The following is a 16,057-nucleotide window of genomic DNA, read 5'->3' on the forward strand; positions in this document are numbered from 1 at the left end:
TCTACAATCTCTTTAGTTAATTTTTATAATTCTTTTTCTTAGAAAACTACCCATTTTATTTAGATTTTCATATTTATTGATTTATAATGTTAAGTTTTCAAATTTAAATATTTTCTTTCTCTCATTTTCCATAATCAGATTACCAAAGGCTTGTCTCTTTCTTGCTAGACTTACCCAAGAAGCAGTTTCTGGTTTTATTAATTACTTATGTGTCTTATCAATTTCCTTATTTCTATTATTATTATATATAAATTCATATATTTTGATTTTTGAAGGTTTTTTATGTTTTAAATGCTTGTTGTGTTCTAATGAATACATTTGAGGCCCAAAATTTTCTTTAAGGACAGCTATGGCTAAATCCCTCCCATAGGAGTTAGGCTCACAATTTAAATTTTCATTTCCTCTGTACTCTGAGAGTTCATTAGTAGTCTTTTTTTTTTTTTCTTTTTAAGTTTTTCAAGTACAGTGTCATCTTATTGTTGATTTTTAGTTTCTTTTAGCTTTGTGGACCAAGACTATAATCTGTATTATTGCTATTTTTTAATTTGCTGAGACTTTATTTTGCTTAAGAGATAGTTAAGTTTTTGTTTGTTTTCAAAGACTGTATTCTCAGTTTATAATATACTAAGTTCTTTGTTACTATGAAATAGTAGTATAGTTCATTGATTAATTTCTGAATCTTCCATATCCTTTCATAATCTTTTTGCTTTCCTCATTTTCTGAGATAGGTATGTGTAAATTTCCCACTACGGTGTGTGAACTTTCTAGTTGCTTATATTTCCAGCATTTTTACTTTATGTGTTTCTAAATTATATTGTTAGGTGCATAAAAGTTGAGCAATTACATTATAATATTTTTGGTGTATTATACTTATTGTCGTTGTAAAATACCCTTTTTACTATTTAATGCTTTTACATTTAATTCTTTTTTGATTGATAATTAACACCCTTTACTGGAATTGCTTTTTCATGACTCTTATTTTCAACCTTATGACTAAAACTTTTGTATATTTCTCTTAAAATAGCATATAGCTGTTTTTTTCTTTTTAACTTATTTTTATTGCTTTTCTATTACAGTTGTCCCACTTTTTCCTCCATTGCTCTCCAGCCTACCTCTTTTCCCACAGTCATTCCTTGCCCCGTTGTCCATGTCCATGGGGTATTTATACTAGTTTCTTTAGTAAACCCTTCCCCTACTTACCCCACTCCTCTCCCTCCCCCCCTCTTTTTTTTAAACACTTAATCTACGTGTCATTTTTTTTTTTTAATAGAAATTTTCCCATTTTTATGTTAACTTGGTATTTTGGCCTTTGCTTTTTCCTAATTTCGAAGGTTGTGGCAAACATGTTATATTTTCTTATTATCCTCCACTCCCATCTCTTGTCTTTAGCTGAATTTATCAAGTTTTCATTTTGTTTCATTTCCAGTTTGAAAACTATGTGTTATATGCCAGTTCTTCTGCAGGCATTGCATTGAGTGAAACAGTATTTGTAATAAGTTGCTTCCTTTCTCTGAAAATAAGTTTTTGGCATTATTTCATTCAATCTTGGCTTTCCTAGTTTTTAAATAATCTGACATTTTAGTAATATGTTTATAATGTTGTAATATGCTTTTAATTTTCTAACTTTAAGGTTTTTTTTTATTAACAATTACCTGAGATGTTAAAGATAAGGCAGTATTATACTAGCTTTTTCTATCTGCTTAGTCTTATTATTCCAAGGCTGCCCTGTGCTTGCATTAATTTTTGTTGTTGTATACATACATTGTCTAAATTCAGAATTGACATTTTTACAACATGGAGTTTAAGTGTGCTTTTATTTAATCTCATTTTATTTCAGTGTATACATAGATCAGTGACTCTACTGAAGATTTTCTCTTTAATTGTACAGAAGAAATATGTTGAAGTATATTAATTTTGGAATTATTTATTCTTTATTAAGAACTGTAGTGTTTTAGCTTAAGTTTACTCTATTTAACAACAGACGTAAGAAGTTTTTATTAGGTTCCACTGCCATATGCAAAATATAATAAATTATTACAACTATAGTTATGAATGTCATATTTTACATATAATCTGTGTTTGTATTCAAAGAACAAGGAAGAACAAATACCCAATTTTTCTGGGCTTGTTTGAGAGACATAATGTAAACTATTAATTTATTTAATCAGTGTTAATAAATAATGAATAGATTCAAATTGCTCAACTTTTTAATATCCATTTATTTAAATGCAGCTTTTTAACAGCTATTTTTATAATAACAAGTGATGCCAAGATTCAAACTACTGTTGCTTTGAATTAATGTTTACGTAGGCTGTTCTCTAAATATCCCTGAATAAGTGATAACACAAGTTATGTAATTCAGTCCAGGATGACGGCCTTAAGTCAAGTTGTTCTAAAGAACTTTTATTTTTTGTGGGCAAAATGGCATCAGGTATGATCTCCGTCTGTAAAATCATTTTGCCATTGAAATGACAAAATTGGTTATGAAAGTCAAATCACTAACATTTACTATAAGGAAAAATCTTTAAGATTTTTATGTATTGACTGGATTAAGAAATCTTCAAATTTTAAGCATGGTGAATTTTGGATTGAAGATAATCTTGTTTTCCTGGACCAAGAATGGGAATTCGTTGTTACTCTAAAAACATTTGTAATACAGTCTAGATCTAGGTAACCTTTCTTGAAATATAGATTAGCATCTTGAAATTCCCATTACCAGCTTGAAATTCAATGATAAATACACTGGGCAGTTTCTAGGACAACTGAAGCAGTAATAAATTGTTGGGTAGGGGTGGTATGGGAGAATGGGGAGTGTTAAAGGTCAAGAAGTCCAAATTCTGGAGTTACTGGTTTCTCATTTTCTAAAGTATGTTTATGCTCAGAGACTGATCCTTTTTCCCAATTCCATCTTGCATAATATGTCATTTGACACGATTGAAGTAAGTTCCTAACAGATTATTTTATCATCACATCTATCCAAAACCATTTTTCACAAGGTTTTTAATTATTTTTTCTCAAACACTGATTACTTATATTACTATAGCATCCCTCAGAGATATTGCAGGTTTGGTTCCAGACCACCACAATAAAGTGAACATCGCAATAGTTATATGAATTTTTTGGTTTCTTAATGCATATAAAATTATATTCACACTAGTCTATTAAGTGTCTAAAAAAGTACTTAAAAATACTTTATTGCTAAGAAATGTTAACCATTATCTAAACCATCAGTGAGTCATATCTTTTACCTGGTGAAATGTCTTGCTGCTGACCTATCAGGATGGTCATTGCTAAAGGTTGGGGTGGGTGTGGCAATTTCTTAAAATAAGCAGTTTAATTTAACTCATCAGTTGACTTCTCCTTTTACAAAATATTTCTCTGTAGCATGTGATGCTATTTGATAGCATTTTACCCACAGAAGAACTTCTTTCAGGATTGAAGTTGATATCTTAAACCCTACTACTCCTCTTTAAAAAACATTTATGTAATACTGTAAATCCTTTTGTCATCTCAACAGTGTTCTCAGCATCTTCACCAGTAAATTGTATCTCAAAAAACCAATTTCTTTCCTCACCCAGAGATTGCAACAATTCAGTCACATCTTGTATCACATCTGATTGTAGTTCCCATGCTGTTTCCACCACATCTATAGTTGCTTCCTTCTTGAAGTCTTGAACCTTTCAAAGTCATCCACGAGGACTGGAATCAACTTTATCCAAACTCCTGTTAATGTTGATATTTTGACCTCTTTCCATGAATCTTGAATGTTCTTAATGGCATCTAGAATGGTGAATCCCTCCCAGAATCATCAGAGGAATCAATATCAGTGGCAGATATAGCCTCACAAAATGTATATTCTTACATAATAAGACTTGAAAGTCAGAATTACTCCTTGATTCATGGCCTTCCAAATGCATATTTTGTTAGGAGGCTTGCAAACAACATTAGTCTTACTGTGTATATCTATTAGAGCTGTCGCGTGACCAGGTGCGTTGTCAGTGAGTATTAATATTTTGAAAGGAATAATTTTTTTTCTGAGTAGTGGGTCCTACCAGTCGGCTTAAAAGATGGAGTAAACCATGCTGTAAAGAGATATGTTGTTATCCAGACTTCGTTGTTCCATTGATAGAGCACAGGCAGAGTAGATTTCACATAATCGTTAAGAATTCTAGGATTTTTGGAACAGTAAATGAACAATGGTGTCAACTTAAAGTCACCAGTTTGTGTAAGCTCTTAACAAGTAAGTCATCCTGTCCTTTGAGCCAGGCAGTGACTTCTGCTTTCTAGCTATGAAAGTTTTAGATGGCATCTTCTTCCAGTATCAGGCTGTTTTATCTACGTTGAAAATTAATTGTTCAGAGTAACAAACTTCATTAATTATCTTAGCTAGATCTTCTGGATAACTTACCACAACTTCTACTTTAGCACTTGGCTGTTCATTGTGTATTTGTATATTATGGAGACAGCATCCTTTCTTAAACCTCATGAATCATCCTTGCTAGCTTCAAACTTTTCTTCTGTAGCTTCCTCACCTCTCTAGGCCTTCGTAGAATTGAAGGGAGTTAGGGCCTTGCTGTGGATTAGGCTTGGCTTAAGGGAATGTTATGGCTGGTTTGATCTATCTAGATCACTATAACTTTCTCCATGTCAGCAATAAGACTGTTTTACTTTCTTGTCATTTGTATGTTCACTGCAGTGGCACTTGTAGTTTCCTTCAAGAACGTTTTCTTTGCATTCACAACTTGGCTAACTGTCGTAAGAGGCTTAGCTTTCAGCCTTTCTTGGCTTTTTCACAAACCTTCCTCACTCAGCTTAATCATTTCTAACTTTTTTGATATCTAGTGAGAGATGTGGGACTCTTCCTTTCAGTTGAACACTTAGAGGCCATTGTAGAGTTAACTGGCCTAGTTTCAATGTTATTTTTCATTGAATAGGAAGGCCCAATGAGAGAGAGGGGATGGTTGGTTGATGGAACAGTTATAACACACATAACATTTATTGAATAAGTTCTTGCTTTTATATAGGTGCAGTTTGTGGCGTCCCAAATCAATTACAATTATAACATCAAAGATTGCTGATCACATATCATCATAACAAATATAATAATAATGAAAAGGTTTGAAATATTCCAAGAATTACCAAATTTATTATAGAGACACATGGAGCGATCAAATGTTTTTGGAAAAGTGGCGCCAATTTGCTTGACATAGGGTTACCACAGATATTTAATTTGTACATAATGCAGTATTTGCAAAGTGTAATTAAGTGAAGGTCTTGAAAAGTGCAATTAAGTGAATGAAGGTCAATAAAACAAGCATGCCTATATTTAACTCCTTCAGTAATCTACCATATACATTTTAAGCTTTTCTGCACAGTATGAAAGACCCCATCTTCCTTAAGCGTTATTCTTATTATGCTCGATCAGAATTTTTTTTCTGTGTAGTTACTGTATTATTATCTATTTAGTATAGTTTTTTTAAATCTTGTTTGATATATTAGCTGTTTGCACATAGAGTTGCCTTTCTAGCCTTTCTATATTATATGTTTGTGGAAGGTATTGGTTATGATAAAATGATTGCATTTTTATTCTCCTTTGACTATCTTAAGGCTTTGAACATAGTATGTAATTGATGGTGAGTGAATATTTAGTAAATTGAATGAAGGTTGTATATATGCTGTCCTGGTAATCAGACTATACTATATCCATATCCTTTGAAATGAATACCAGTTTATTACACCACAAAATGGACTGGTCTTCTGTAATGGCAGTGATAATATGTCTTTTGAAAGGGAGTTACTTCGAAATGTAATGCTTATATTCACTATTGGTCTGGGTGGATGTCCATACATCTCCAAAGTTCCATGTGACTTTGTGTTTTGAGTACTGAAGGGTACCATTAATGGCATAAACATATCTAGACCTTGTTTTATCTTGTCAAGTATTTATATTGTTTATTTTGGAAGAAAGTGAAAAAAATACACAAGGATTTTAATTACTTTGTTAACCTCAATAGTATTACTGTTAAAAAATAATTTTTTTAAACAAAAGGAATCTGTAGTAAATATCACCTTTAATCTTTCAAAACCAAAAGGCTTAGTATGCACAAAAGTGTAGAGGCTAATGTAATCAATTCTCTATAAATAAGTCAGTGAAGATAGCATTCTGCTTTACCTACTTTCTAATGAACAGCTTTTCTATATTTATAAGTATATCCTTAAATTTATTTTTTGTAGCTAACTATGCTTTCTCTAAATGCACTTTAGTCCTTTATAACCTGAAAGGGAAGGTTCCCCAAACCATCTTTTATTACTGTAGATTTATTTAAGGCCTGAGAATGTAATGAGCAAAGCTCTAGTTGCTGGATACATATCAGTGAACCAAAGAAGTTCCTGTTTTCATGAAGGTTAGAAAGGCAATAAATATATGTAGTAAGTTGTTTGTGATAAATTTGTGAAAAATTTATGCGGAATAAAAATCTAGAGATGGTTGAGAGACTTCCTTAGGTCTCATAGGTAGCAGCTGAAGCAGTTTTGGTAACTAGATACTCAGATCCAAGCATTATCCTTGAAATTAGTTTTCTTCATTAATCTTAAACTGGGAGTGGGGAGGATGTAATAGATATTTATTCCCATTCTTTATCCTAATACCTGCAAAAATCTACATACAGAATTTCATTGTTATTTGAGTTTACTGCTTTTTAAGTTACCACATTTTTCACATAGTAAGAATAGTGGTCTTAAAAAACAATGTAAGAGTTTGTGGAGAAGTTTTAAGTCAATAAGAAAACATTTCAGTCGTTAAGTATCCCTCATGAACAGATTGACATGATTTTTTCTTAGTAAGTTTTTACCAAGCTTAATTAATACAACCCGGTATAGGGAACTTTGAGTTTGAAAATCACTTTGAGTTGAAATTTAATACCTTCTGTGATCTAACTTAACTTTCTGACTTTTCCTACAGTAAACCCTTTATTCTAGCATATAGAAATTTTATACTGTCTACCAGTGATATGTTCTTTCTTCTCCCCTTTCTTACACAAATGAATTTATTTCAGTCAAAATCCTTTCATATCTTTCTGCAGTTTTAGTACCTATGACCTTTTTTTTAAATTTGGCACTTAATCATGCACCACTCTGTGAGATCTTTTGTTTTCTAAAACTTTAAAATATTATTTAAGTTTTCATCTGTTTATTTTACTTATGTTCATTTTTCCATGTTTATATCCTTTATTTTCTTTACTTCTACCACTGGATTGAAAAATTGTAATATTGCTTAATGGAAAATTTCATTGCAAAGCAACTTTTCTTTAGAAACCATCTTTTTAACTTATATCTTAACAGTTATTGATTGGTTAAGATTAACACATTGTCAAGTTTTTCAAATATTTACTGAAATTATTTTCAGATTGTTCTGTGTCTATTTGTATTTGAAATATTAGACATCTGCAATGTTATTTTATGTTAAACTGCATTAGTTTAGGAATTTTGGAAACATATTATTTTCTCCAAATTTAACCTTCAGTACTAAATGTGTTAATTAAATATGCTATTCTTGTTTGTAAGTAGCACTATGATAAAGGATGTCAAAACAGTTTTTTCCCCCGTGTCTTAGGAGTTTGCTACTTTTTAATTCTTTAAGTTTTAAGTTGTACTAGTATCGTTGTGTTCTTCATTGCTATATACTCACAGATTTTTTTAAAAAGTCCAGTTTCACCTTAAGAATAATCTTAATCAAGCAGTAAATATCAATTTTATGAAATCTTCACTTTTGAATACATGTCCTTTTAATATGATTGCGTGTGACAAAATGGGAAGTACACATAAAGAACTTTTGCTGCATATAAAAGTGGTGTTTGGAGGAAGAGCATTTGTGTTTTTTGTTAGGTGTTGGGTGAATTAGCTCCCTTTTTTTCATGAAATGTCATTTTTGCTTAAGAATATAACTGACAGACACGTCACACTGATCAAACTTGGTTTTTTGGCAAAAAATCTTAGAAATGATAGAAATAAGCCTGTGGAGGAAAATGATTGGCAGTTTTTGTTGCTAGTGATAAAATTAAGCTTTCAAGCACAAATTAGAATTTTGGGATAGTATTTGATTGCACTTGACAGTTTTCCAGAACTTAAAAACTTTTCTGATTAAACCAGTGGTGATGTTAATGAATATGGATTTTTTAAGATTATAGTTTAATTTCTAATATGGTAAATAATAATAAATTTAACCTTTATATAAAGTTTTTGGGAGTGCAGTACTTGATAAGTGTAACGAAGGGGTCCTGAGAGCAGATCATCTTAAGAACAGCTGATTTAGCTTCGCTTACCTAAGTCAAAGGTTTCGCAGTCTAAGAATTAACCTTATAACCTCCTACTCAACCCTCACCCCACCAGATTAAAATTGTTTTAAAAAAATGAAACTGCATGTGAATAATACATTTTAAAATTCTTCTACTCATGTAATTTTCTCTTAAACAATGGGTTTATATAATCCCATTGAATTTATTTAGGACTATATCGCATTTATTATCATTTATATTTACTTTAAAATACTTTTTCTCTTCTCTTTTTTTTTTTGTTTATTTCTTTCTATTTTCCCTTTCTCCTTTCATTTCTCCCTTCCTTTCTATTTGTTTTCTAGGTGGAGTCTTTCATTTTGGATCAGGATGATTTGGAAAACCCAATGCTGGAAACGGCTTCCAAGTTACTCTTATCAGGTACTGCTGATGGTGCAGACCTCAGGACAGTAGATCCAGAAACACAAGCTAGACTGGAAGCTTTACTAGAAGCTGCAGGTATGTCTGCAAACCACACATAGTAATAAATCTACTTAATCATATAAAGTTAACAATAAATATAAAAAATTCCTGTTGTTATCAATGTGTGATCTTGGATATTTAGCATAATACTGTTCATAAAGTTTGATGTGTTATTTTTTAGAGAATTACATGAAATGCTTCATTAAAGAATATTTTCATTACCAGAGTAAGATACAAGGTTGTTGTCACCATTTTCAAAAAAAAGGGATTTCTTATATAGTCAGTTTTCATTAGTCCCAAATTCCGTATTTGTGAATTTGCCTACTTGATAAAATGTATTTGTACTGCAAAATTAGTACTCGCAGCACTTTCTCAGCCTTTCATAGAAATGTACAGGATGGTAAAAAATTTGAGTTGTCCTATACACATGTTCCCCGCTGAGGTGGAATGAGGTGATGTTCTGCCTTTTGTTCAGCTCTCCTACTGTAAACAAGTGTCCTTTTCATGATCTACTTAGTGCCACATTTTTAAAATTTGTGTGCCTTTTATTGGTAATTTCACTGTTTAAAATGTCTCCCAAGTATAATGCTGAAATGCTCCCTAGTGTTTCTAAATGTGAGGAGGCTGTGGTGTTCCTTAAGAAAAATACGTGTTAGATAAGCTTCTCGCATGCATGAGTTATATAATGCTGTTAGTTATATGTTTAGTGTAAATGAATCAACTACATTAAATAAGGTTGTCTTCAAACAAAAACACATAAAACAAACATATATTGATTGGTTAAAGCAAATGTTATGACCAGAGGCCTAAAGAAACCTACCCCTGTTTTCCTGTAGGAGCAGTGGTTCAATATGCATTAATTCAATGTTCCCAGCAACTCTACAGAACATATATACCATGAATAATGAGAATTGACCCTATATGATTTCCCCCAGTTTTTTGTCAAAGACTGTGTCTTGAAACCCTAAGAAGTGAATCATCATTACATTTTTGTAAAGTGTATCATTATTATATTGTCCTTATAGGCAAAGTGTTTTAATTACATAACATAATTAGAGATTACATAACATAATCAAAGATTTAGCAGTATACATATATAAGTATATATATACCTCCTTAATTATAAGTTAAGTAACTTGATTATTTAAACAACCATGTTTTCTTTTCTAAAGTAGACATAAATATACTGTAAGCATTAATTGTTCATGGTTTGAGCACCTCTGTATGTTATATATTGTACATGCAATGCTTGTTAAAAACTGCTACTTAATTATAGCATAAAACTGACCAACTGGTCTTTGGTAGTTTTTTCAGTAAATGTCTTTTAATACAGCATCAAAGACTCATGTTTAAGTTTTATTTCTATCCTGGGTAAAATTCTAGGATGGATTATTAAAGGGATCTTAACCAAATACAGATAAAAACATAGTAGGGGCACATGCCAGGTCCTGTCCTTGAGTATAGAAAACTATTTGTACAGAATAATAGACATATAATTTATCATTTGCCAGAAATTTGATGTTATTATAGAAGTTTATGTGAGGGAAACAGGGATTGTGAAATTATTTGAAAACAATGTCATAAGAGGAACAGGGAATTTTTCTCCTGAAGATGAGAAAACTCAGATTGAATACAAGAGGGATGTTTGTTTTCTGTGGCTCCAAGAGGCAGAACCAAGTTCAGAGATGCTGCTACATGAAAGCAGATTGCAGCTGAAAGGAGCTGCTTTTGAAGGTAGTGTTCCATTCTATTTTCTTTACAGTAGCTAACAAGCTAACCAGCCTCCTCCCTTTCTTCCTTTTTCCTTCTCTCACTTTTCCTTTCCTTTCCTCATTTATTTTCTTCCATTTTTTAAATAAAAAATATCACATATAAACCCAGAGAGAATAGTACAGTGAACCCTTGACATATCCATCATCCAGCTTCAACCGCCATCAGTGTATGAACACTTTTGTTTTATCACTACACATTACCACCTCACTAACTCCCACTCCACATGTTAATATAAAGCAAACCTAAGCATTATATTTCATATATAAATATATACTTCAGTATGTAACTCTAAATTAAGAACTTTTAAAAAAGAAATCTAATCATAATACCATTGCATATCCAAAGAACATCCATCATAACATTAGATGTTTATCATCAAGTTGGAGCAAAGGTTCTTAATCCTGGCTGTACATCAGAATCTTTTTAGAGATTTTATATGTAGATGCCTAGGCCTTATTTCCTACTTACTGAATTGCATTTTTAGATACAGGAGAGCTCAGCATCTGTATTTTTGTAAAGCTCCGCTCCTTGAGGCATAACCTGGATTAAGCACTACTAAGTTAGAATAATAAAAGTTAGAGATAAACTTTCTTTATAGCGGTACTTGGAAGAGAATGAGTTATGTTTCATGCAGATGGTTACTAACCATTTCTGCTTTTGAATTTTTTCTTTTGTTATTATGAATTTTTTAAAGATAGCACATTAAGGTAAGATTTTATGTGTAAGTCACAGTCATAATTTAAAATAAATAGGTAATTAAATATGTTATCTTTTATGTAGCCTATGTTTTATTAGGCCATTTTTGGTCACAAGTAATAGTAGCCCAACTAAACATTCTTAAATAAAAGTGGGCATCCTACCAAAAAGTATGGGCATGATGCTGGCTTCTGTCACTACTGGTGTCAGTGAGTCAAAAAATAACTTTATCAGAACTCTGTCTCCTTTCTGTTTTTCTTTTCTCCTTTGTTGATTTACTTTGGGAGTAGTCTTTTTCGTTTGTGGTGATGTAAGTGGCCAAATAGCTCAAGACTCACTCTTAGCAATTTGGCAACCTTTGAAGATAGGTTCTTCTTTCAAACCTATGGCAAAAGTCTGAGTGAGGATTCCCAGTTGTCCTATTAAAGCCAAAGATTCATTCCTGGTGTTGGAGAGCCACAGAACCAAGTGGTTGTAGAACACTTGAAAGGAATAACAATGTCAGAGAATTAGAGGAGAGCAATTCCCCCAAAGATTCAGGACAGATAATGTATATTTACAATGTACCATTTGTAGGTTATTTAGTAACATTATGAATTAAATAACTTGAATTTTGCTTTATTTTCCTTTTGGGTGCATTCATTTTGGTGTGAAAATGATATAGGAATAGGCAAATTATCCACGGCGGATGGTAAAGCCTTTGCAGATCCTGAAGTGCTTCGGAGATTGACATCATCTGTTAGTTGTGCGTTGGATGAAGCTGCTGCTGCACTTACCCGCATGAGAGCTGAAAGCACAGCAAATGCAGGGCAGTCGGACAAGTAAGTACATTTTTTCATTGTGATCAATATAAGAAACTTTTCTTAAAAATAACTTTAAAAATAACTAACATTTATTTTATGCCTCGCACTACACTGGGCACTTTGCATGTGTTATCTTGTTTATACTCACAAAAAGTCTTAGGCATGGATTTTGTTTTTATACCCATTTTACTCATGAAAAGCATAAGAGAAGTGAGTAACTTAATCAAGTTTAAATAAGTAACAAGTGGCAGAGCTGGGATTCCACTATCTGCCTGACTGCAAAGATGACTTCTTAGCGGATGTGTTATAAAAGACCTTTTGCTGATTTAGATTTTGTTTTCTTTTAATGTTTTGGTGTCAAAGAAGTAAATGCTTTCTAATTGTTGTGCCATTTTCCAGTTCATATACATAGATCTGACTCTTTAAAGGGCAAGGTTTTTATATGTTCGTTTTATGATTGGTCAAAAAATGGCGTAGATCTAGTTCCCATTACTTGAATGTAAGTGCTACATTCAAGAACATTGTAGCAATACATTTATTTTTGTATATGTTACAATTCCTTTTATGTAGTATAGTAAGGGCTCACTCAATATTTTGTGAATTAGCTTTTTAAGGTTTTCTGATAATGATTGCAATAAAAATCACTATCTCATGTAAAAACAATTATCTACGTAGTATAGTAAAAAAAGTGGATGTAAACTGCAAAGAAACAGCTGAAAAAATCATTAATACATCTTCCTTTTTTCACTTGAAAGTTCTTTTTTTCTTTAAAAAGAAGCAATTTTATTTTAGCAGTTGCCTTTAAGTAGTTGAGAAAATAGGAATATTCTTTTATTTTTTTTTATTATTTATTACTCAGGAATATGTTCATTGATTTTAGAGAGAGAGAGAAGGGGAGAGAGAAAGAAAGAGAAGCAATGATATGAGAGTATGAATTTGTTGTTTCTGTTGGCTCTGTATTGTCTTTATTTGTTATTTGTATGGGCTTTTTTGTTCTAATTAATTTATTTTTGCATTCTTTTCATATGATGATTCTTCTTTAGGTAACCTCAGATTCTATTCCTTGTTTAATAGTTCAGTTTTTCAGGCATTCAGTATTACTGATCTCCAGATATATTTAATGTGATGCCTGCTGAAACTGGCAAGACAATATTAAAAGCTCCTTGAAGAGTGTATTAAGGCTAATTAAAAGTAGAAATAGAATAAGAAAAAAAATCATAGATTCTTTGACATTGAAAATACTAGAAATTGTCAGTAAAAACAGTAGAACATGTTTGTGACAGCCATATTTATTCAGCAAGGCTTGAGAAATAGTGGAGTACAGTGACTGCTCTGTGCCAGATTTTACATTAGTTGAGTGCATACAATGTGCCAAATTTAGCATATCCTTTGCTCGTGAGTTCTTAAGTTCAACTGTTGCTAGAATAGTTTTTGTAAGATTATTTTAATGCTAGCATACACATGTGAAAATTGAATGAAAGTCCAAAAGGGAAGGTAGAGGATGGTGTGTGCCTGAGGCAGGGAGAGAGAATGAGAGACCACTTGAAAGAGAGAAAAGGTATGTTCTTATACAGGAAATGTCTTGTGGGAAGGACTTGTTCTAAACTTGCTTAAAGATGGTAGAGAACACTGAGACTCTAGGAACAGTTGGTATCCTATAAAATGGAAAATAAGAGACAAGCTTATTAACTTCTGTACAAGACTTTGACTTTGGTAAAGAGAGAGTACAAGTGGATAAAATATGTAGTATGGCACACAGTGGTAAGAAATATGGGGAAGAAAATTGAATGGGAAAGTGCTAGGGCCATATTTGAGGTTGGAGGCCACTTTGCATTTTTAATAGGATGGTCAGGGAAATCTTCACTTAAAAGACAAAGACCTGAAATAGGTAAGGGAATGAGCTGTGGATGAGAGAACTGTCTTGGTAAGAGACAATAAATATATACACTTTGGCTTTGGAGCTTAATTAGCATTTTTTATAAAAAGCAGGAAATTCAATGTGGCTAAAGTGGAAAGAGCAAGAGTGAGAATAGTAGGTGATGAAATCGGAGAGGTATAAAGGAAGAATGTGGGATGCTACCAATGCACAGATCTTGTAAGGAGTTTGTCCTCTATTGTGAGTGAAATTAGAGGCCCTTCTGAGCAGAAGAGTGACATGATCTACTTTCCTTTAAACAAGATCTCTCTGGCTTCTTCATTGAAAAGAACTTGAAGGAGAGCAAGGGTAAAAGCAGGGAGACTGTTTAGGACACTTCGCCATAGTCTGGGCTAAAGATAATGTTCTGAATCTAGTAATAGAGGTACAGAAAAGATGCTATTAATGATGTCTTTAGTATCTGAAGTGACGGCCCCATGTTTTAAGAATTGAGTTAATATTTGAAATAATAAGAATATTTACTAACAGCCTTGGATTTAATATGTTTTTTAGAATAAATTATATCCACAAGTGAGAGAATCTTCAGAAATGTCTGTTGTTGGAATTGTTTTGGGAGGTTAATAGGGCAGGCACTTGACTCCTAGTGTAAGTTCCTGTTGCTCCACCTTTTCTATTCTTCTTTTGCTTGAATTCAGCCTTAGCCTTGCCAAATATTTTTCAGGCTCCCCCAGAACATGATGACATAAGTAAATATTCAATAAAAGATTATCTCCTTATTATGTATTCATATATTAGCCAGAATTACATGTTCATATTTTTCCTGCCTGATTTTTCTTTACTTAATTGAAGAACTCGCATAGGCCTTATAAATTGGTATAGGTTTTACTCATTTTATTAAATACTTTTTTATGAAATTTTATAAAAATTTTTCAGTAACTGAACAAAATGAAGTGTAATTGTAACCTTATTTTGTTCATAATATTTTATGTTTTAAAATTTTGGTTTCTTTACAATTATAATAAATTGTACTTTATTTTTGCATAGTGGAAAACCTTTTATAATGTTAAAAATTTTAATTCAGTGACTTTTATATGTCGATTAAAAACTCAATAAACTGAGTCATTTTCAGTTTTATTTTTGCTATGGATCCTATTGAAATGATTATTCTTGCTTAGCACTACTCTTCAGTACTAAGGCTGTACAGTGTTTTATAATCTCATATTCTGATACTGCAATATTCTTCCCCTAATAGCCGCAGTTTGGCAGAAGCCTGTTCAGAAGGGGATGTAAATGCTGTGCGCAAGTTACTCATTGAAGGGCGAAGTGTAAATGAACACACCGAGGAAGGGGAGAGTCTCCTTTGTTTAGCTTGTTCTGCTGGATACTATGAGCTTGCACAGGTTTGTATTACCAAAATAAAGCTTATGGGTGTTTTAATTTTGTTTTGTTTTTAATCTGCCCTGCTTAGTAAGGAAATAATGGCAACCATTAGACTCATTTCAACCAATAGTTTTTGTTAGTTACATTTTGTGTTTATTGGCTCTTCTCCTACATAAATTGTGGTTATGTAGGTGTTAACATGTTCAAAATTTTTTAATGAAATTATCATTTTCTAATATTAATTTTTTATAAGGTTTTGCTGGCAATGCATGCAAATGTGGAAGATAGGGGAATCAAAGGTGACATTACACCTTTAATGGCTGCTGCTAATGGAGGACATGTCAAAATTGTGAAGTTGCTGCTAGCTCATAAAGCTGACGTCAATGCACAGTCTTCAACAGGTTATGTGTTTTTGCTTTTAGTTTTGCTAAATTATTAGTATTCTTTGATAATAATTATTTCACATGAAGGTGGTCATTAGTGATGCTTTTGCAATTCTCTTATAAATGCTGCATGTTTGCATAAGTCTGTAAATTAGGTGTAAAGTATATAGGATATATTTTGAATGAAATTTCTCCTATTCCATGTGTGAGGGCAATTAGTTGGCCTTTTAAGATTCTTTTAGATTAAACACTGGCCCAGTTAGAAGGACCGCTCTCTTGGAAATAGATAGGCGTGAGCTATGGCTAGCAAACCCTGGTTTCCTATTTTGGGGGGAGGAGGGAGAGAAGATACGGAGAACAAATAGGATATTGAATAAAAGGGAGATCTTTCAT

General features: G+C 32.2%; 1 protein-coding gene across 4 annotated transcripts in view; it reads left to right on the forward strand.

The window, feature by feature from the left end:
- The window catches only part of ANKRD17 (ankyrin repeat domain 17), a 150,750-nt gene that overhangs the window by 60,074 nt on the left and 74,619 nt on the right, over positions 1-16,057 (forward strand). For all 4 annotated transcript variants that reach the window (XM_090266774.1, XM_090266776.1, XM_090266777.1 and 1 more), the window contains 4 exons: positions 8,636-8,789; positions 11,887-12,043; positions 15,154-15,301; positions 15,535-15,682. In XM_090266774.1, the coding sequence (XP_090122900.1) occupies positions 8,636-8,789; positions 11,887-12,043; positions 15,154-15,301; positions 15,535-15,682 (607 nt within the window). The remainder of the gene's footprint in view (positions 1-8,635; positions 8,790-11,886; positions 12,044-15,153; positions 15,302-15,534; positions 15,683-16,057) is intronic.

Source organism: Furipterus horrens, unplaced genomic scaffold (assembly GCF_987537825.1).
Source record: "Furipterus horrens unplaced genomic scaffold, mFurHor1.1.pri manual_scaffold_2, whole genome shotgun sequence".
Taxonomy (NCBI): domain Eukaryota; kingdom Metazoa; phylum Chordata; class Mammalia; order Chiroptera; family Furipteridae; genus Furipterus; species Furipterus horrens.